Genomic DNA, 21,209 nt, shown 5'->3' with positions numbered 1-21,209 from the left:
TTAGTTCAGCCCTCAAAACACAAGCACAAATGTTCAGCTTTGACTTGTTTCTTCATCATTTGTGACACAAGTCTTTGTACCTGTGACCCGTCTATCAACATGCATATTGCAGCTGGAAACGTATGGAAATGATCGACAGTGTGTATATTTGTACATAGACTTTGCTTTTTGTTATTGTTGATATCTGTGTAGAATTTCTCCATCAAATTCAAAGTTTTGTATTTGCAGATAGCTGTGTTGAACTGCTGTATCTGTCTGTTTTGCATCAGTGAATCCATCTGAGGAACTGCAGGATAGCAGGCCTCCCAGCAGACAAGAAGTTGAAGTGGAAGAACAAGAGGAAGGCAAAGAAATAGAGGAGGACATCCCCCTTGTGGTCTTTGCGCCTGATGCCTCTCTCCCAGAAGAGCAGCCCCCTGCCAGTGTTGATGTCTCTGCTAATCCTGCTTTCCAGTGGCTGGATGAGGTAGGACTCTATATGCAGTCGTATTTTATGAATGACATTTTGAGGTGTCATAGAAAAGACAAATGTCCTATTAGGTAGTTGAAGTGACAGTATTTACTTTAAAACATGCAGGAAAATGTAATGAATGTTTTCAAAAGGTGATGCAGCGATGTAAGTATTTGATGTGTGTGCTTTTCCAGCTAAGTGGATCTTTAGAGTTGAAATGGATATATGTGACTTACAGGGTCTACCATTACCATTTTAATGTTTTAAGGTTGAAATACAAATGAAGACTTGGAACCTGACGTCATCGTGTGAATGAGCACAATATTTTTTTATTAACTTGATCAGCACAGACAGTAAACAGACATTGAAGTCACAGTCCCACAGTTTGATCATTTATCTTCCATGAAGTTGATATGAACTCAGTCTTTTGTTCAGTCGCTTTATTGAGTCAACACCTCATCAACCCATTTACTATGGGCATGCAGCACCTCACCCTCCATTTTTACAGGCAACACACAGCCCTGGATACTAGACGGCAGACACTTCAGAGTTTTCTATTCATGGATACACATGCTAAACTTGTATACGTTCATCGAAAGGTGATTCCAATACAGAAGATGTTTTTAAAGATGAGCAGGCATCATTATGGTTTTTAAACACTGCAATTTACACAGCCATGGAATTGGAACTTTATTCATTTTTTTTTAAATATAAAAAGTGCATAATATCTTTTGGCATGACGGTTGAGTATGAATGATAAAAAACAAGATCAGTATGGTATACACACAGAGCTCCAAATACGCATATATTCACTATGAATGGTCACAATTATCACAGTCTTTATCATTGCTCAAATATCAACAATCATTAGACTTTATACTGCATGACCTGTGTGTTATAAAAGCTATCATACCTCACAAAGTAAAATAAATACTGTACACATCCTTAAAGTAAAACATCTCTTTCCCCGATCCTTCCCATTCACAGTGTGTATAAAATGGATTAAATGGTGCTATACAGTTTCCTAACATTAGATAGCAGTATTGTACAAGTGGTGAGTCAAGGAGGATTTTTACAAGTGAAATGACATGAAGAGGTGTGCAGTAGTCCTGTACACCCAATGATAAGGTTGGAAAAACAATTGGAGCTATTTTTTCTGACAGCAGTGTGCTGCTCTGTGGCTGCTGTCAAGAAGAATTTGCTAAAGCATCAATAATGCAGGATGTACATGGGAGTCACTCAAAAGAAATTTATCTCCGGCTGCATATTTATACTGGGATATTGTGTAGGATGGTGATGCAGTAGGAAACGGTCCTGGTGTAATTAAATAAGTGGCACAGAAGCTTTTACTTGTGCACAGCTTCTTAAAGACTGATTGCTGCCTGTATACTTTTGAACAGTTTGTCTCTGACCCCAGCATGAAGTCTTCCACGATGAATTTCAGACGCACTCAAAACTGTATCATCAGCTCTCGTATACCTCACTCGAGTGGCTGCTGTTAATTATGAAATCATTTACAGCGGAGAAAATGATAGCTCATTAGTTTTTACTACTAGTATGTGCTGTGCTGTGTCTCAGCTGGGTTTATAGCAGGAGGCAGCAGGACAGAAAGAGAAGAAATGTCAGAGACCGGTGAAAAATCTCTCACAGTAACCCTCCGTATAACATTATGGCCCCTGCAGGAGGCTGGCCTTTACACTGCATGTGTGGTTTTTTTATTAGTCAATCATAGTTCATAGTCCATTGTCCTTTATTATCATCATTTTAATCCAACATTTCGAAGGCCACACTCACTACAGCAGAAAAAAAAAGAAAGAGCACACTTAAATTTTTCACAATTACTGTTGTTAATACTGCATTCAAACTGTCTATAAGGGCTTAGAGTCTTCTTTTGGTGTACACGTATGCATGTGTAAATGTGTGCAAATGCATGACTATGTGTATGAGTCTTCATGTACTTCCGCTTTCTTTGTGTTTCTCCGTCTGTCTGCCTGACAACATCCTCAAACATTCACCTGTCCTCTTAAGGAGCATAGTTCTTGGGCCGTATCATCATCTTGACCGTTTTGAAGGCCTGCCTGTAGTTGGTGGGGTAGTACTCTGTGGACATGTTGTGCCATGTTCCCCAGAAGATCCCGTTCCTGACTCCCTTGTACCTCTTGTGATAGTACTTCCCGTTGAGGTTGGCGGACATGCAGGCGTCGAACCACCAGCCGGAGCTGTAGTAGGCGCCGCAGTTTCCGGAGGGGTACATGTCGTTGTCGCGGTCGGGCGTGGAGAAGAACTTCTGGTCGTGGTTGAAGTGCTTGTTGAAGCTGATGGCATTCCCAGCAGTCCCACTGCGAGGAAATAGTGACATGTCAGATGTGCGAATTTATAGACTTGCTTAGAAATTTTTGATTATTCTTGCATGCATACAGAGAAACCTCTACTCTACCTGTATCCACTGATAGACAGGCGGTAGCGCAGGAACTCATTGGCCACATAGAACTGGTCATACTTTGCATATTCCCGGACACCCTCAAAGTCCTCCAGCTCGATACGCAGAATCGTGTCTTTGGCTTTAGTCAGCAAATGGATATGGTCATTGCCCAGCCAGAACTCACCTCTGTAGAACAAAAGAAGGCAGAAGGACGAGGGGGCAGAAGAGAACAAAATAAGTCATATAATACAAACAAGCTCATATACTAATGCACTCTGTTAGAACGTGGTCACTCAAACAAAATATACTTATCCCCACATACTAGAGGACAGAAACGGGGGATGCAAGGCGAGAGTTGTGTGACAGTGAAAAATGGATGAGAGAAGACATTATTCTTTTAGTGGGTGGTACTGCTCGATCTGCAGGCATGGTTATCAAGAAGTTACCATGGTTATTTCCCACTAAAAAATATCGGAGAGTAGAGAAAATGAGCTGAAATTTGAATCCAGATGAAGTTGAGGCACTGCATTACAACAAACGGCTGCTTTTTCCCCCCGTTAACTGATTACATGAGTAGTTCTTTTGTTTGAAATCATTCATTTTGATTTGTTTAAAGGGGGTCACATATATTTACTTAGTTTTATGTGCGATAATCAATCAGTGATAGTTAAAACAGGTGGTGAGCAGTCAGTGATTCTGAGAGCAGGTGTGCATCATTAGGTCCTCGGGGCACTGAGTGACTAGGCTTTCTGAGGTGCTGCAAGGAGGGATAATGGTGTTGTGTAGAAAATGCCATTTTGTTTAAAGTCGATCCACTGATGGAGTGCTGTGGTGCCTATAGATAAACAATGAGTCATGCAAGTAGCTGAAAAACCTTGAATTCTTGTTTTGTTTCTTACTGTGTATTCTCTGAAGGTGTTGTATCATTTAAGCACACCCCTGTTTACCTGAACAGATGGTAGGTTCCAGTGAGATGTGGATGAGAAACTAACAAATAACCAGTTTGTGGCCCACAGTGTGGGAGTGTGGGCAGCAGTTTGTTGTGAGGATTGTGGGTTAATTATTTTATTTTGGTGGGAAAAATGTGGAACTTAACAGCTAGGATGCAGTGCACACTAACTAGAGTTATCTTGTTGTTCATGGTTTACAAAATGCACATTTTGGATTTAATGGCTTTATAATTAGCTTTGCAAGACACAGGGTGGAGTGTTTTGTGAATGCTTTAAACTCTCTCACCAACCAACTAATGGCAATGTAGCATAAAACTCCAGTGTTAACAAATGAACCCTCCTGACAAAAACACACTGTATCGCTTTCTAAAATGTAATCCGCTTCGGCAGGAAAGCAGCTCCTTTTATATCGTCATTTATTCTCAGAGATCTGTACCCTTAAAGCATTTTGGACAGCAGAAAGGGTGTTGCGCATCAATGGAGACCTATTGTTAACAACACAGCAGAGTGGTCCTCTCATTTTGAATCCAGTCATTACTGAATTAAAATGTGATCTAAAAATTGCAGTACATTTTAGATTTCCAAAGATTCCCACCTTGTTGTTTCTGTGGAAGCTTTGGAGGTTTGTGTATTGCACATGTTTTAACACCAGAGGAGTACTCCGGCAGCAACATCTTTTAGCAGATCTTTACTCTTTATTACATATCTCTGTTTATATTGCAAGGTTTCTGTTTACACTGATAAAGTGAACTGTTATTTTTCAAACTTTAGAAAGGTTTACAGAGACACGCAATATCAACTGTTCTCTACACATGGTGGAAACAACATAGTCAGCATGCATGAAACCTATGACTTCTTTTGAGGTCCTATTTGAACTCCGCCCTCCTCCACTTAGAGTTATGTGGTATTTAAGCTTCATTTCCTGCATACCAGTAGCAGGAAATTTAGGTAGGTTTTTCATGCAGAGTTTGTAAATTACTTTTAAATCCACAAACCGTTCAACCACCTGAACAATTTTAAGTAATGTCTTTAGTATAAGACTAAAAAATACCTGAGGTTCCCGAAGCCTTTCTTATACTCGGCCCAGGTGCGGTTAAAGCTGACGGACCCATCGAGCCGTTGCTGTATCACTGTCCAGCCACCTCCAAAGGACTCCATGTCACAGTACACTTCAAAAGTCCCGTTGCGAGGATCGGGGGTCACACGATACAGACCACTCTTCCTCGTCTCCAGCACATTGTAGTCTGAGCAGTCCCGAGGGGCTAAGATGACTGAAGAGAAAGAAGAGAGGGCAGTTTTAAGAGGATGTTTCTGGATGATATTCAGTAATCTCTTCACTTTGGTCTGGCATTTTTTCTCTGCCTAACTGAGGGACTGTAATAGAAACAGCCCCGGAGGCCGAGGAAGACTGGAGAAAAAAATGAGATAAGTTAGGCGGAAATCCAGTTTTAACCGTCTTGGAAGTTCTCATTCCTGCTTTAATTTCCGGGGAATGTATTCAAACACAAACCAATTCACAATTTTTTTCTTTTTTTTTGCTACCAGTCTTTTACCTGTGACTTATCAAAACCATTCTTTGCATGAAAATTGCATTTCAGCATATTAACAATTAAAACTTTTGTCTTGCTGTATTCTGTCTGGTGGTCGTCAAATCGGACACGTTTCAGTCTCTTCCTTCATGTCTCTGCATATCTGAAATACAACACTGAGAATCACAGGACTCAGACATGAAAGTAATGTAAGCTAAAGGATAAAAGCAGCTGTCAGGGGAGAAAAGTCAGTAACCTTCCTATGTGCTGCACCACAGGCCATTTCATACACCTTCTCTACTTTCTAAGATTTCTTCCCCCAATTCTTTTTCTACCTGCCCACTTATTTATCTAGCCCTTGCTCCTGTCCCCTGTGTCGCGCTGCGGGCCACGGATTCAACCCAAAACCAAGGTCCAAAGGCCCCTGTCAGTTAGCATTTGGGAACTGAAAGGAACATACTTGTCAAAACGTGGGAAAGTGTAAAACTGGATTAGAGAGGCGTACCCCCTCACTGCACATTCAGCACCTTGAGTCTAAATCATTCTGACACTGGGCAGGCAGCATGTGGACCCCTTCGGAGTTTGTTTGATGCACCTCATTGTTGATGCAGTTTTGTCGTACTGTTAAATCTGTTTAGTGGGGTGGTAGATTATAATAGAGCTGGGGTAGGGAGGACGCATGCTGAGTACAGAGGGCCAGACATCAGGTAGTGGGAGTCTAGACTGTTTGTGGAGAGTAGAAATGTGCCAATGTGGTATTTCCAGGCACCATAATGCAAAATTAGATTTGCAACTAATGCGTGGTGACCCACTATCTACTGCATTTTCGTGCCACATAACGGACAATACTTCAGGTGCTAAAATGGCTGCAGATGGTAAATGAAGTCTAGGAGCTGAAGTTAAGGCATATCCTTGTCACGTTAACAACTTTGTCGGCATTTGGCATCCAAAGTGTTGACCTGTAAATTCTTTCATTGTCCCACTCACTTTAAGTGTCTGACTGCAGTCTATCCACTTAACATCTCCCTCCCTATTTGTTCCCATCTATCTGACCGGGCAGCCAGTGTCCCTAGACAGACAAGAGCCATCTCAATCTCAGTCACTCTGGCACTGTGCCTGACCTAAATAACTCCAATATCAGTCACTCACTGATTCTTTAAAGACTGCTGGCTGATTGGCTGGCTTGCTGTCTGACTGTTGAGTCAAATTAATGGCTAATTGGTCTGAGATTGTCCTTGCAAGAAAGAACAATCAGTCATTTCCACAAATGCCCCAACACAGCATGTTTTCATTCAAAGGGCAAAGCCCTCTAGAGGCCCTACAGAGTTTTTACTTGTTAAGTGCAGAGAAATATTGTGAGGCTGTTCAGCTTCAGGGTGGTCCAGTGGGTCAATAAACCATAAGACTCATACAAGAGAACTGTTTGGGTTGAGAACGGTCAAGATTGTTGTTATTTAACTATCCTCATGATTGTTACTCAGTCTTTACTGAATGGATACATTTTCTTTGATTGTCTTTACTGAACCCAAAGTCATTTTTGTGCATACACTAAACCAAACCCTAACTCTGGACATGTGACATACAGTGGTTTTGTTTCTCTACCAGTACGTACATGTGATCATTAAAATGCTTATGTCCTGGAGGGGCAATTTCAAACTGCTTTCCTAAAACTGTTGAATGTAATTTGAAGGTGCTTTGCCTGCTTCCTTGCTTAGTGACTTGTTTGACTGATGAGTGAAGTTAGGCTCCGATGACAGATTGACTGACATCCCGAGATGACTTCTTGACAGACTCGACTACTTGACTGCTTAAACACCACATTTGCTGCTTAGATTTCAGACTGCACAAGTTAATCCTTGTGACAAGGAAGGACATGTGTATCAAAAGTGATAGTATAATCTTTCTGCGCAAAGCGATTCAAATAGAAGACTGGAGATAACTTTTGATGGAAGGAAACTAATCGTAAAGAAAATGCCTTTCCTGTAGGAAGTTTTGTGTCTCCACATTTGTAGAGAAGCAGTTATTGACAGAGGACGGGGCATCCGTACTCACTTTTTTATAACCGAGTTAATGCAGCCATAATGTGAATTGCTTGTCCATTCACTTTTAGGCCCCTATATATGTCTTGCAGGAGTGAAAGTGAAGATTAGCACTGGCAGCAAGAATGGGAATTGGCAAAAAGAAAGAGAAAATAAGTGTCTACAACACTTGGTCAAGAGGCTTTTATCACCTTAGACATACTATTAGTCCTGCTTGATAGTGAAATTGCAGTTGTACAATAGCTTAGACTGTTTGGCTACTATGGGCAGCCACTTTATTTACCCCGTGGTCTATTTCATCCTCATGAAGGTTTGTATTAAAGGGTGAAAATCGTTTGTAAAATGTACTTTCTAGCTATTTTAAATGCCTTTAAATCTATAGAGTATAAATGTTTCTGAACTACAGTGCAGCTTAATGAGCTGCACACAGACATTTCCTCATGACTTCAAATGTGTTCACCTTAGGTCGGCTTGCTTGTCTTTTCTTTTTAATGAGAACAACATAAATTTGGTTTCTTCAAATCTCCATTTAACAATTAGGGGCTTTAATTAATTAACTGTTTAGCTACAATGTGGCAGCTGGATAGTTTATACAGGAATCAGGAGACCCGTTTTACCACAGATTGCTTCAATAAGCACTTTTGACTCTGTGATTAACAACCAGAAAACATTTAGCTTCTCTTTTCAGTTCTTGAAGATGTTTCACTTCTCATCCAAGAGGCTCCTTCATTTGGTTATTGTTGAAGCGTTTAGGACTATTAAAATCAAGTAAATTAATCTAACATGTGGTATTCAGTTTACAGATTCAAAACAATTCACATTATGTGCCAAAATGGGACTGCATTAGGATTGTTGGAAAATGGGACATTTTTATCAGCTTGTATGTGTCATTTTTGATTTAAGACCTATGATATGAATTAAACCGCAGTTACAACATTGTTTATATCCATGTTGCGAAACTGGCCAAGCCTTATCACGAGGTTTTAGTCAAGTTTCCTTGGTAACAACAGCTGTTTCATGTCTGCTGCTTTTGGATTGACTCACCCTCAGTTTTCTAACTTGGAGCTGAATAATTTGCAAGTTCTTGACCTTGGTGTGACAGACTGATGCACAAAGACAAGTGTGACTGACCCTGTGTGCCATCTGTGACTACTGTAATGTCAGGGAAGCCACTTACATTACTACTTGTGATATTGACGAGAGATAATGAGAGCTCGTCGTTTTATGCTGGAATGAGCACTCAAGAGCATGACCTCCAGAGCAAGAGCGGTAGGGGGAGAGGCAGAGGGAATTAAACTGAGGGCGACACAATGAAAGTTAGCGTAAGAGGAAAAGAATATGAAACGGAGTGGAGAATTGAAGCGAGGGGTGCAGATGCTCTGAGGATAAGTGCATGAGGAGGGGCAAAATGACAGGAATTGAAGGAGAGTTTTGAAGGAGAAAGAGGCAAGAGTTGAGAGGGAGAAGCAAATGCAGCAGAGAAAGGGATGGGATTCCCTTCACACCACTGTCCCAGCTAATCTACTTAGAAATAAGCTCACATCTGTTTTCCACATAAAAGCCCCAATAGTGTGTCGTATTCACTCATGCGGTATCAGGATATTATTCACTTTCTGAGTGAAAAGTGGCCGCATTTCTACTGTGCTCTCATCCAAATAAGCTTTTACATCAATGTAAAGTGGGGTGTTTGTTATGCTCAGCTAGTTTGCAATCCCTACTGGTAGGTTTTGACAGACGGCATCACAAGATTTTTCATTTTAAGCTTGTTTTTTAAATGTTCCAATATCCACTACATAACTGCAGTGATGCTCACTCCATTTCATGTAGATGCCAAGTATCTGTCTTATTCTCTCTCTTCTCTTTGAGCTTCTGCATATGGAGAGTAGTAGAGGGTCATAACAGTTGAATGAGTTATATATGAAGCAATATAAATTCTCACTTTGAGCCTGTACTTGTCATATTGCCTCACTCTTGTACAATATAACCTCAAGCTATTTCACTCTTTTCATTTTTGCTATGGCTACTCTGAACCGGCTGCTCTGCCACAGTAATGTAGTGGATATGGGAGCCTTTTGATGGCACTAATGCAATGGAAATTCCTTTTCTCATTATACGAATCTCCCCTAAGTATGTAATATTGTTCATGGAGAAGGTATGTCGCAACGAACCACTACACAAGGTCATTGTGAACCTGGAAGATTTCATTTCCTATTTCCCAGAACGAGAAGCCTTGCCAGGTGATTGGTTCTCACCCAGATTTTGTGAATTGTAATCACTTCAAAAGCAATCAATGTGCACAAGTGATTGAGTAGATGCCATGCTAGAAAATTCACTTCACTTCACTTCATTTGGTGCTGGAGTTTCATTACCATAACAACATCTGGGGTGAATTTATGGGAATAGAAGAGAATATAGATGGGGGGGCTCTTGATCATGCTCAGAGAGACCACAAAAAAAAAATACATGAGAGGAAGAGTAAAACGAGGAGACATCTATGAAATGGCAAAGATAGAACAGAATAGAATATAACACAATAAAAAACACATTCCCTTCTGACTGAAACTCTTGTAGCTAAGGAGATGGAGAGGGCTTAGAAAGGTCAAGCTACAAGAACAGAACAGAAGTAATAGCACAAAGGGATTATAGGATTCAAGGTGATAATGTAAAGAATGCCACAAAACTAATCTTGGTAAAAGCAAGCTTACACTGAGGGCTGGTCTGCACTGCACACTGGGTGGTGCAGGTGGAGCTGAGCTTGTTGACCACTCCAGTGATGTTTTCCACCCGTCTGTCCACCATAGCCTGCACGTTGTCCAAGTTGAGCAGGTTGAGCCCCTCCAGACGACCCTGCAGAGCAGAGATCTGGCTCCTGGCGTTGCGCAAGCTGGCTGACATCCTATTCAGCTTCACCTGAGATAAAGCCAGAGCGGGCATGAAGGAAATTATGTTTGGCACAGAATACAAAGCAGGTGGATTACTGAAGTCACCAGCCTCCTTCATTGTTTTACCAGCCAATTTGAATTTTAGAATGAAAACGGGGTCTGCGTGATGATTGGCTGTCGGCCAAAGTGACTGTGAGAGTCAACAAGCTTACCAGACAGCAAAAATTTACCGCCATTTGGCCGGTGTCTAACGCTGATTCCCCACCCTGTTTACAGTACCAGGAATTTTCCCCAGTGGATTGGTGCCAGGTAGGACTTTACCGGTCTTTTAACATCTGGTTAGTTTACATTCCGGCCGGGTGCATTTGACTGGGCAAATTCCAGGTGACATTGTATCCACGATGTTTATAAAGCACATCGTCAGTTTGTTCAGACCAGTGTCCCTGACATTTTAACAAGACTAATAATGATATTGGCTCACTGACAGTTAGCATGGCTTTGATGGGAATGGTGCAGTGTCACTATGGCACTCTTTGTACAGCCCTCTGGACATTGTTTATGTGTAGAAATTGTGCACTGGTGTGGATTTTACAGCTAAAACCATCCCAAAACCATTACCTAGCCCAAAGGGATAAAGCATACGCTTAACCTTAAACAACATCAGTCATTAAAAATTTAGAAGTCTGACAGTATTTCTAAAAAATGACTTGGTTTTATTTTTGCTCTGAACCAAGTGCATTTATAACATTTTCAGTACATTTTCCAAAGCGGTATTAAAAAACTGTCTGTTTATTTTTACAAAGACTGAACTTTGCCTCTCACCTGCATCTCTTGCATTGTGCTCGGGCTTGGTGTAATTTTCCCAAAAATGGAACCTTGCCCCAGTCCAGTACCGTCCATTCCAGTAGCTCCAGGAACCATCCCATCTCCTCTCTCCTCCTGGCTGGACCCACCTAACACCTCCTGGCCCATCGGGTCCAGTCTGCCGTTGTCCCCATCATCCCTCTGAATCGGGTCCTGCATCTGTCCCTGGTCTTGCTGATGTCCAAAAGCTCCGTTAACTCGTGCCCCACGGCACTCCTGGCACCCACTTTTCAGCTTGTTCACCACCTCCTTCAGGCTCTGCAGCTCCTTCATCGTCTTTTCCAGCAGCCTGAACTGCTTGGGCAGCTGGATGGTGAGGGAGGCAGTGTGAGCTGGTAAGGGCAGTCCTCCCCTTCCTCTGCCCCGGCTCCGGTGCTCCCACACTGGCCTGAGGGTCTAAGTTTCACGGAGCATGAGGCTGGGGTACCAGAATCAGATCCCAAATTGTAGGTTCCTCTAGCGTCCCATCTGTGGTGAGAGTTGCCCGGGAAGTCTGCTGCCCGGCTGGTCCGCGGCACCAAGGTGGCTGTAAGCAGGAGACTGGCACAAACGCAAAACACAGTTGTCCTCATTTTCTGTGCGAGATTTGTAAAGGAGAAATAAGTGTGCGTAAAGCTGGAGTGTCTGCAACTGCCTCCGATGTGAACTTGTAGTGTGGATGTGTGATAGTAGTGTGTGTATGTGTGCGTGCCTGCAGATTGCCTGTAAGTATAAGAGTAGGTGAGTGTGTGTCCAGGATCTTATTGGTTTTAAGAGAGAGAGTGTGTGAGAGTGTGTGTGAATGAGTGCAGCCTGCAGGATGGAGAGAGCGCAGGGGAACTGCCGCTGCCTCAGATAGCTGTGTCATTAATATCAGGACAAGGGAGGGAGGGAGGCAGAGAGAGGGAGGGAGCTGCGATGGAGAGGATGGGAGGGGCAGCTCTATTGCGTAATGAAAAACACCATATCAACGGCATAGTGAAGAACTACAGAGATGCAGACAGATTATAGGAGTGGTGGTGGGAAGGAGGGACGGAGGGAGGGAATTAAAGAGGGAGAGAAAAAAAGGTGGGTCCTTTGCCTGCAGTTAGTGCATGTTGCCATGCAGCCTCACTCAAAACTCAACCCATTTCCCCGAAGAACAAAATGACTCCGTACGCAGGAACTGTCCACTCAACTGACAGTAAGGTGACGTTTTTCACGTTTTGTTGTTTTGAATGTCCCCCAAAATTTGTCCTCTCGTGTTGACCCAGTCCAGATTCCAAATCCTGACTCACTCTCAAGTCCCCAAATTAGGTCCAGGTGGGCATAATTACAGTAAAATCCATGGTCTAGCCAGCAGCAACAATAGAAAAGATTTGTTTCAATTAGCACAGCTGTAAACAACCTGTTGTTCTGTATTCACGCCCCATGCTTGGGATGGTGCAAATGAAGCGTAAGGCTCATCGGAGACTTTTTCGAGAATGTTTTTCCCTGACATTCTTGAATCCTGAACACCTGCCAATTTTCCGTCCTGATCAGATTTAATTTTCCCACAGTAATACACCTGCAGAGTGCACACTTAACTCAGAGTAGAGCTGCATTAACATAACAAGCCACTCTAATTCAGATGTGTTCGGATAGCTAACTACTGCACCATTAATCTTACATAACCTGCGTTACGTTTTAAAGAAGTCTTTTGGGGTTTTCATGCAAACAAGCAAAAGTTATGTTGATTCACTGTTTCTTGCCAAAACAGTCTGTGTATCCTTGGCATCAAACATAAGTGTTAAATAAATTTTTCCTCATAAAAATCCTTCATTGTTTACATACATGTTTAAATGGCTGTCTCAAGTGCTTGTTGGATGATCAGATAGCCGCAGGACCCCCAGTCCACACACCTGTCCAAAGTGAGGAGCTTGTTTTTTCATTTGTTATACAACTATCCTTGTCGCATTTCAGGTGAAGAACAAAGTGCAAAGCTGTCATCATCACTATGCTGAAAATGCGTAGTCTTATCTAACGTCACAGGGTACCTTTTTTCCTGTTACAGTGCTGTGTTGTTAAATACCCACAGAGAATGAATGTCAGTCTGGCACTTTGCTGTGTTTTGTCAGGAAAGTTTGGACTGGATATAGACATCTTCCTCTCTAGCCTAGAGAAAATATGTTAATTCAAAAGCTCTCTTAACCAACGGCAGGCAGGTTACATCTGCAGCATGTCACTGAGAAAGATGCAAAACAGCCATTTTTGCCCAAGCGGCTCAGCTTGCCTCCCTTTCTGTCAGTGGGAATATCATTAATTGGAACTGCTCTTTATTTGTGGTGCTTAGTGATTTACCAGGAGTAAGTTCTGGTGTTTTAATGAAGGGAAGTGGGACATTTTGGAAATAGAAATAAACAAAGCATTAGTCTGTTCAACAACGCCCTGGAATTACAACAATATGGGCTTAGAGAAAACTTTAACTCGCCTCCTCTACAGGGATCTCGTAGGTGAGAAACTGAACTCTTGAGCTGAAATATTACAATCAGTGCCTTCTTTAAAGACAATTCCAGAATGCAGATGTATGTTTATGGGACAGTGTGAACCTATCTATGAGAAGATTACACCATAGTGATTTAAAATAGATGAAAACTTTAACTGCCATCGTGTCACCAGGCCTGGATTTATGGATCGGTTTAGTTTGTTTAAATATTTAACAATGCAAACATATAATGAAGCCTTTATTAATTAGCGAATGAGTAATATACTTGTTTTTGTATATAGGCTAAAGATGTGGCGTTGTGGTCAATTTTTGGTGGTATTAGGACTGCCGTTATTGAAATTGCAGTCATTCTCTGCCACAAGCATCATTCATACATTAGGCAATCTCATGGAGCATCTTATAGAAGTTATTAAGCAATGGAAGCTATTAAAATGAATTCTGCGGCGCTAACAGTCCTAACAGTGACTCTCTCAGACCTTAATGTTACCCTACTTGGAGTTTTGTTATAAGCTTCTTGTAGGTTCATTAACTTGGCACTGATTATTTGTTTGTGAGACATCGTTATTGTTTCAGTTATTTATGTGATTCATAACCACGGGACCTGCAATTGGAGCTTTTTTTTTGTTTATTATTCTGAGGCAATAGATGTCTCATGCACATGTCATATTTCTAGAGAAGTGACACAGTTTCAAGTAACTGATCTCATCTACAGAAGTGGCTCACAGCCCTGGTGGAGGAACACTCGAGAAAGGGGAAAATATTTCAGCAGAAAACTTCTCCTTACAAAGTGATTCAATCTGGCTGTATAGGCTCCACTCCAATTCAAACAGTCAATATGAGGACATGAAGGTAGAGGCGGCGAGAGAAGGATGGTGGCTCTCTCATCACACGGTGGAATGCAGGGCTGTGCTTCGTGGCGATTGTCATTATTTTTCTCCCCGAGGGTGCAGAGTCGTAAAGCCCACAGCTTCTTTTTGTTACACACTCCGCATACCTGCCGCCTTACACGCTCATATTCCTGGAAGGTTTCAGTGCTGTTCTGCAGCACAGATCACATGCCTGCTGGTGTGAGTGAGCGAGGGTGGGAGAAGATGGACAGGTACGAGTGTCCACGTGTCCGCATAAATATCTCGCGGGTGATTGTCTCTATCTCACTTCTGAGGTGCTTTGCCACATGTTAGCCTCATGCAGCCGCCCCATAAAAAGCCTCTCTGCTGCTGAAGATAAGTTTTGGCAGCAGAATTAGAGAGGCTGCCCGAAACTGCTTCAGGCTGCTCCTCTCAGATAAATGCTCGGTGTACAGTCGGGGATGTTTCTTCCATCACTGTCATCTGTACTGCTGAAAACACAAAACTGACCGCTTGAGAGAATAGCCTCTAATTCAGTTTTAAATTGTTTTTGTGTCAGAGCAATGACAGTTTCCCCTCCTGAGGAATTATAATTCCTATACTGACTGAAATTGCAGTTTAAAAGATCATTTGAGACCAGGTAACCCACTTAACACTTTAAGATGTGAGCGTAATGCTTGTTATAGTTTTTCCTTGTAGTAATGCGACCTTGGGTGACTTAACAGGGAGGAAAAAAAAGCTCTGAATAAATCATATTAACAAGAGTCCTAATCTACATCGTTCACAACATTCATATCTCTGTCCTTTCAGCCCTTGGAACGTGGTTGGACGCTTGCGAGCACTTTTGACAATAGCCAGATAAACACTACAATGGGATGAATCAGAAAACATAATCGCCTTTTCCTAATGTTTGAAGTCAGGACGAGATATCACTCCACATATGTGTGTGTAATCAGAATGTTTGTGTGTTTGTTACCGTTAGATTGCTTGCTACACAGTCTGACCTGAGATATCCTCAGTCCTGCAGCTCTTTGATACAGACAAGGCTATCCCTCATTACTCCCAACTCTACCAACCTGGCTCTGAAGATAAGAAGCAAAAAACACCTGTCCTCTGTTTTCTATCACTGTTGCGTACACAGAGAACTCCCTTTTTAGATAATTTCCCTTTTGCAGTGCTTTTGACCTGATATCTTTGTTGTTGCTGTTCTGATTGTAGTTTTTTTTAAACTTTAAAAAAAAAACTCCCTCAGGGCTAATGGTACCTGCAAAAGTGAACTGCAGGTACTTATTAGACACATGGTCCGTTTCCAATAAATGCTCTTACCCTTTAGAGATTGCAGATAGTTCATGTTTGTTTTTGTGACTGATCCTGATGGGATGATTTAGTGATATTTGCCAGCTTTGGATGGATCTTTCGTGTTGTTCTCCAGAGCTTTCTTGTGGGCGATCATTCTGTGTTGGCGAGTTCAGACAGATACAAGAGCTTTTACTTACAGCTGCAACTGAAATTTCTGCATATTACAGCAGAAATGAGGCATTTTTTTTTGGTAAAATGTTCTGACTGTTATGAAATTTGAAACCGGAGTTAGAAATAAGAGTCTCTTGTGAGTTAGTTTTCAACTTCTGAAACTTAATTTTGCCATTAAATAATATTGCACAAAACCGCTTACTGATCAGAAGTCTATCTGGTTTCTTGCCGTTTTGCTTTATTGAATATTCAATCAAGGAAAAAAATGGAAACAAGAGATTTCCACAGAATGTGATATGCTATTAATATTTTAGCTTTTGTAGAGGCAGCTTTGGGGTCAGATCAGAGACTCCGAAATAATGAAACCTGAGCTGACAAACCCAAACAGGCATATGCCGATAGGAGTTTGGAAATGCCGCTCAGTTTGTGTCCCCAAATCCAGTATTCTTGGTAATATTCCTCCTTTGTGTTTTTCAGTTGTTGTCGCTGGGCAAGATCAGCCAGACCAAAGAAATCAAACTCAAAGCCAGCTACAAGCTGCTCCACGATACCTTGAAGAGGTATGCTTTACTGTTTTTCTTGATGAAACTCCTTCACATTTGTATTGTACATTTCAATCAATATTTGACCACAACAGAGCTGAGCACAGCGCATCAAATAAATATGTAGAGACCTGTGGTCAATTTTTGTGACAGCCAGAACGCTTCCAACAGAAGTGTCCTTGAACAAGTTCTTATCAGATCCAGTACTACTCTTGTGTACTCGAGGGAAAAAATATAGAGGTAGCTTCTGAAGACACAATTTAAAGCTTGGATTAGGTTTATTTATCACTCCATTTTTTGGGGTCGAAAGTCCTAATATGTACAAAGTTTGTTCCTGAGGGAGTGTAAACAAGTTTCAACCAATACAACTACTATTGAAAACATGTTTAATAAAAAAAAATCCCTGGCCTAAACATACTACTTTCTAATCCTTATCAAATCCTGAATGGATTCAACAGATTCTTCAAATCACCAAGGTGCATATTAGAAAGTGAAATTAGCTTCTGAGACCCCAATTACTTGTTATAACAAGAAAACCTGAATGCACACATTAAATTTAATTGGATCAGTGCTCAGAAGTCTATCATGAAAATGAGCAGCTACTGTGTGTTTACAAGCATTTTGTAAAGGCTGGATTCTGGTAACTTGCAGTTACATGTTTTGTCCTTTATCTGACAGTAAAGGGTTGTTTTCCTGAGAAAAGAATCACGAGATCCAGTCAACTGTTAATTAATAAAACATGAAAACATTCTCAGGCGGTATTATGACTCACCATTTCCAGAAAGCAGGAAAACTCATGTTCATATTTACTTTTTTTAATGGCTAAATGAACCGAAAATTCAACAATATTCCATGGTCCTTGGGACGACCTGAGTAAGGATCCAGTGCGTAATCCTAATCAGCTTTTGGATTGTTAAAGTGTGTTTAAATGAACCCAGAAGTTATATGAGGTGTATATACAAAATACCACATACTTAAATCATCGTTTTATCCAACAGTACTCAGGACTGTGAGATCCAGCTTTTGGGAGAAGCAAAGCGATGTCGTGCTGAGCTGGAGAGGCTTCGGGCCAAGGTGGAGAGTACAGAGGAGCAGAGCACCTCGGAGGAGCCTCAAAGTGAGGTCAACGAACTGAGGCAACAGCTCCTCCAGGCATACAATGAACTGAAAGGTGCTGAGGAGAGAGAGTACAAGACACAACATGAACTGAAGTGGTGAGCTGTGTATATATACACAGATTTACACACACCATTATTGCAATCATTGATGCCGCACATTTCATTTTCAGTCAGGTATCGAGTCAAATGAATCAAATAAAACTGCCATTTGATTCAATAAAAGACATCCATTACCAATTTCTGTCAAATTTCGCTGCGGCTGTGTCACACACAAACACACACAGAAATACACACTTCACACTTCTGAGAGGAACCCAAGAGACAGAAGAGAGTAAGGACAAAACACAGAAGTGAAATTGGAGTGGTGAGGAGAGTGGTTGTGTATGTTAGGAGGGGAGTGCATGGAGGTCTACACACAGGAGAAAGATGTGCACGCACAGTCACATCTAAGTAAGTGGGAACCAAACACTGAGGTGAGCTACATGAGGCAGCATCTTTTTATTGACTTTGGATGGAGGTGAAGGTGAAAGAGTTTAAGAAACACACACACACACACACACAAATAGTATTGATGCCGTGTTTGTGCATCGCTTGGCCTGCAGCATTTCTTTCACTTTAATAGGAATAAAAACACTACTTTTTAAGTGAATTTATTGTTATTATCTTGCTGGTTTTATTTTCCCAAAGATTTATGACATCGAGAAAACTATGAGTACACAATTTATGATACGTTTACTTGCCTGAGCTCTCGACACTAGTTAAGTTTTTTTTTATACACCAGTCTTGTGGTTGTTTCTGTTCCTCTTCTCTCATCCCTTCCCTTCACTCCCATGAGTCTCTTCTCTCATTGCAACCAATTTCCCTCTTTTCTGCTGCAGGTTTTTCTTTCCTCCCCCAACTCAACTTGTCCAAAAGGTCAAACACACCCACAGAAATGGAAAATAACAGGCTCATTCGAGTATCTCTCACTTCTCTGTACACAAACTCCACTTTTTCAAGTGCCAGAGGGAGGTTACTGGAATATTGCTAAGCAACATGATAACATACACCAGTGGTTCCCAAACATTTTGGCTTCCGACTCTTGAAAACACATGATGTCTACGTGTGACCTCTCACAATTTTGCATCATTTTATTCTGCATTGAACATTGAGTACATGATAATGTAATCATCTGAGGGGGTCTGAAAAGTGTATGACACCTGGATAAAGTCTATGAAAGGAATAGAAAAGCTACACATATACGAAAAAGGTGGTAATAGCTTTTAATATGTGCATGAGGTTTGAATGAATATATCAGTAAGTATGAAGAGGCTTAAGAGTAAGTAGAGCTTAAGTGGAGCAATGTTTGAAGAAATACTGTATCTTACCTGGGCTGCACAGTAGGTCAGTGGTTAGCATCGTCGCCTTGGATCTAGAAGATCACCAGTTAGAGTCCTAGCATTGGCCTGGGACCTTTCTGCATGTTCTCTCTTTGCAAAAACATTAATTGATGATTCTAAATTGTCGGTGGGTGTGAATGTGAGTATGATTGTTTGCCTCTGTGTAGCCTGTGATAGACTGGTAACCTGTTCAAAGTGTCATCTGTGATAGACTCCAGCCCCCCTGCTACCCTAATGAGGATTAAGTGGTGTATAGATAATGGATGGATGTATCTTACCTGGTAATCTGATTAATTTGAACTTCCCTGATTGGCATCTGGTTTGGAACCACTGGCGCACATTATTAAGAAATATTTTCTGCCGCTAAAACTCTGGAGCGATAGTGAAATGAAAATTTATCTTAGAAAGTCAGAAGAAGAAAAAAAGCTCTACTGTAATCTTGCTAATAAACCTTATTTACTCAATCATTACGCTTATCTTTCCTGCATTGCGTTTGACTTTGGATTGCCTCAGCAATATTAAGCCCCTCGCTGCACATAAACTCGACACTGTATGGCAAAGATATGATCTGTGGTGTGGTTTTTCGTGCGTAGCACACACACACACTGGGGCAAAGAGTTGTAGGCCCAGCAGTAATTGAAATATTAAATGAAAAGCACTTGCAGAGCATTCTCTGAGAATGCAGTAATAGACAGTATTACACACTGAGTGTGCATATTATTTGTGACAGCTTTTGCTCGTGAACTCTCTTGTACTCTCACCATCTAGTTTGTCCCTCTCTTTCCACTCTTTCTTTCATCCCCTCTGGCCTCAGCTATCTCTCTCCCCCCCTCCCTCCTTTTTTCCCCTGACTTTTTTTTCCTGTTCTTTTTCCTTTCTCCCCTCTTGCCCACATGGCTATCAGTCTGCATATGACAAGCAGATGCTCACCATGCAAATATGCTTTTAAAACCATCGTGTCCTTTATCTTTAGCCAAACACATACACAGGAATTCAGCACTTTTCCCCATCACAGATTGTAGCATTCATGCATTTTTCCCCGTATATCAGTTAATATCCAATATATATCAACTTGTCAGGAAGATTAATATCATTTACTTTGTGAAACATGCAGCTGTACAGTATATGCTATTGTAAGGTTTTTCATAATGACAGAGCTGACTTGAAATTATTTCATACGAACTTTAATCAACTGCTCAAAAAGCATCTGCTGCAGGGGGATGAAAAATTCACAGAAACAATTTTTATATGCACATTCATTCCATACCTAAGATTTATGTGCTTACGTAAGATGAAACTTGCATTTATACACTGTTTGTGTGTTTGCCAGTCCAGCTTGTAGGTTTATTATTAAATTACTAATATAAGCAACTTATTAAAACACTTTTTGACATGTATTTTAATAATGAATGAGTTCTGCATCTTTGCTTTTTGGTGGGAGTTTTGTTAGAAACTGCATATTAGTCAGATTTTAAAAATGCAAATGCTGGTTCAGGTCTGTGCATTCCTTTTTCAGTTGAAACAGGAACTGAAACGTGACATTTCTGTCTCTTAAAAACTCATTTATGTTGTTCTCTTTTTTTGCATTCTCTCTTCTCCACGCCTATATGCTCTGCTCCTCTCGCTTCGCCTTACCTCACCTCACCTCACGCTTATGCAGTCTCTGGGAGGAGAAGCAGTATCTGGAGAAAGAGAATGAGATTCAGACAAAACCTGCTGTAAGTTCATCAATTCACCATCCAGGTCTGGTTTCTGAGGCATGGATTACTACTAGAACAGCGGTCTTGAAAGAGGATAAATATGAGTTTTACTTTAAGCCTTCATCCAGACTTAATCCCTCCATATGAAGCTAAAACATTTTTCATTCCAACCTTCTATTTAGTCAAAAGAATGGCGAGCAAGTTGGACAAGTTTTAATCCTTGCATGGAGAGAGGGTTTAAACAGTTAAGCAGGCAAGTCAAGGTAGCAATGACACAAAGACTATTGATGTAACTTGATGCTGTGTGATGTCAGTCGTACTTTGTAATGCTGCAGAGCATGTTAACTCCATTTTACTTTTTTATTCATTCTATTAGACGTCAATCACAATATAATGTACCACTGTCACTATGTGTATGGACGTGAAGATCTACAGTAATTGTGGGAATCATCAGCTCTAAAAATCACATTTGTTTTAGACAATCTAGTGAGAAGTACCAGAATGAATCGAAGATGCTTTGGCTAGGCTCGAGGAGCATCGCATTTACAATTCTCCAGTCGGACAACTTTCTA

At 41.2% G+C, this 21,209-nt stretch overlaps 2 protein-coding genes across 2 annotated transcripts in view; one reads left to right on the top strand and one right to left on the bottom strand.

Annotated features, from left to right (window-relative positions):
- The window catches only part of ccdc146 (coiled-coil domain containing 146), a 54,202-nt gene that overhangs the window by 640 nt on the left and 32,353 nt on the right, over positions 1 to 21,209 (top strand). The window contains exons 2-5 of the mRNA XM_022202892.2: positions 270 to 466; positions 16,376 to 16,458; positions 17,439 to 17,654; positions 20,598 to 20,655. Coding sequence (XP_022058584.2) covers positions 270 to 466; positions 16,376 to 16,458; positions 17,439 to 17,654; positions 20,598 to 20,655 — 554 coding nt within the window. The remainder of the gene's footprint in view (positions 1 to 269; positions 467 to 16,375; positions 16,459 to 17,438; positions 17,655 to 20,597; positions 20,656 to 21,209) is intronic.
- fgl2a (fibrinogen-like 2a) lies at positions 753 to 11,976 on the bottom strand. Its single transcript, XM_022202893.2, is given in 6 exon segments — positions 753 to 2,790; positions 2,889 to 3,059; positions 4,875 to 5,094; positions 10,097 to 10,301; positions 11,096 to 11,454; positions 11,457 to 11,976. Coding segments are annotated over 6 exon segments (1,524 nt in total). The 5' UTR covers positions 11,710 to 11,976; the 3' UTR covers positions 753 to 2,474.

This window comes from Acanthochromis polyacanthus, chromosome 1 (genome assembly GCF_021347895.1).
Source record: "Acanthochromis polyacanthus isolate Apoly-LR-REF ecotype Palm Island chromosome 1, KAUST_Apoly_ChrSc, whole genome shotgun sequence".
Lineage (NCBI taxonomy): Eukaryota > Metazoa > Chordata > Actinopteri > Pomacentridae > Acanthochromis > Acanthochromis polyacanthus.
Note: the sequence above shows the minus strand (reverse complement) of the source record. Positions and strands in the feature narration are given on the sequence as shown.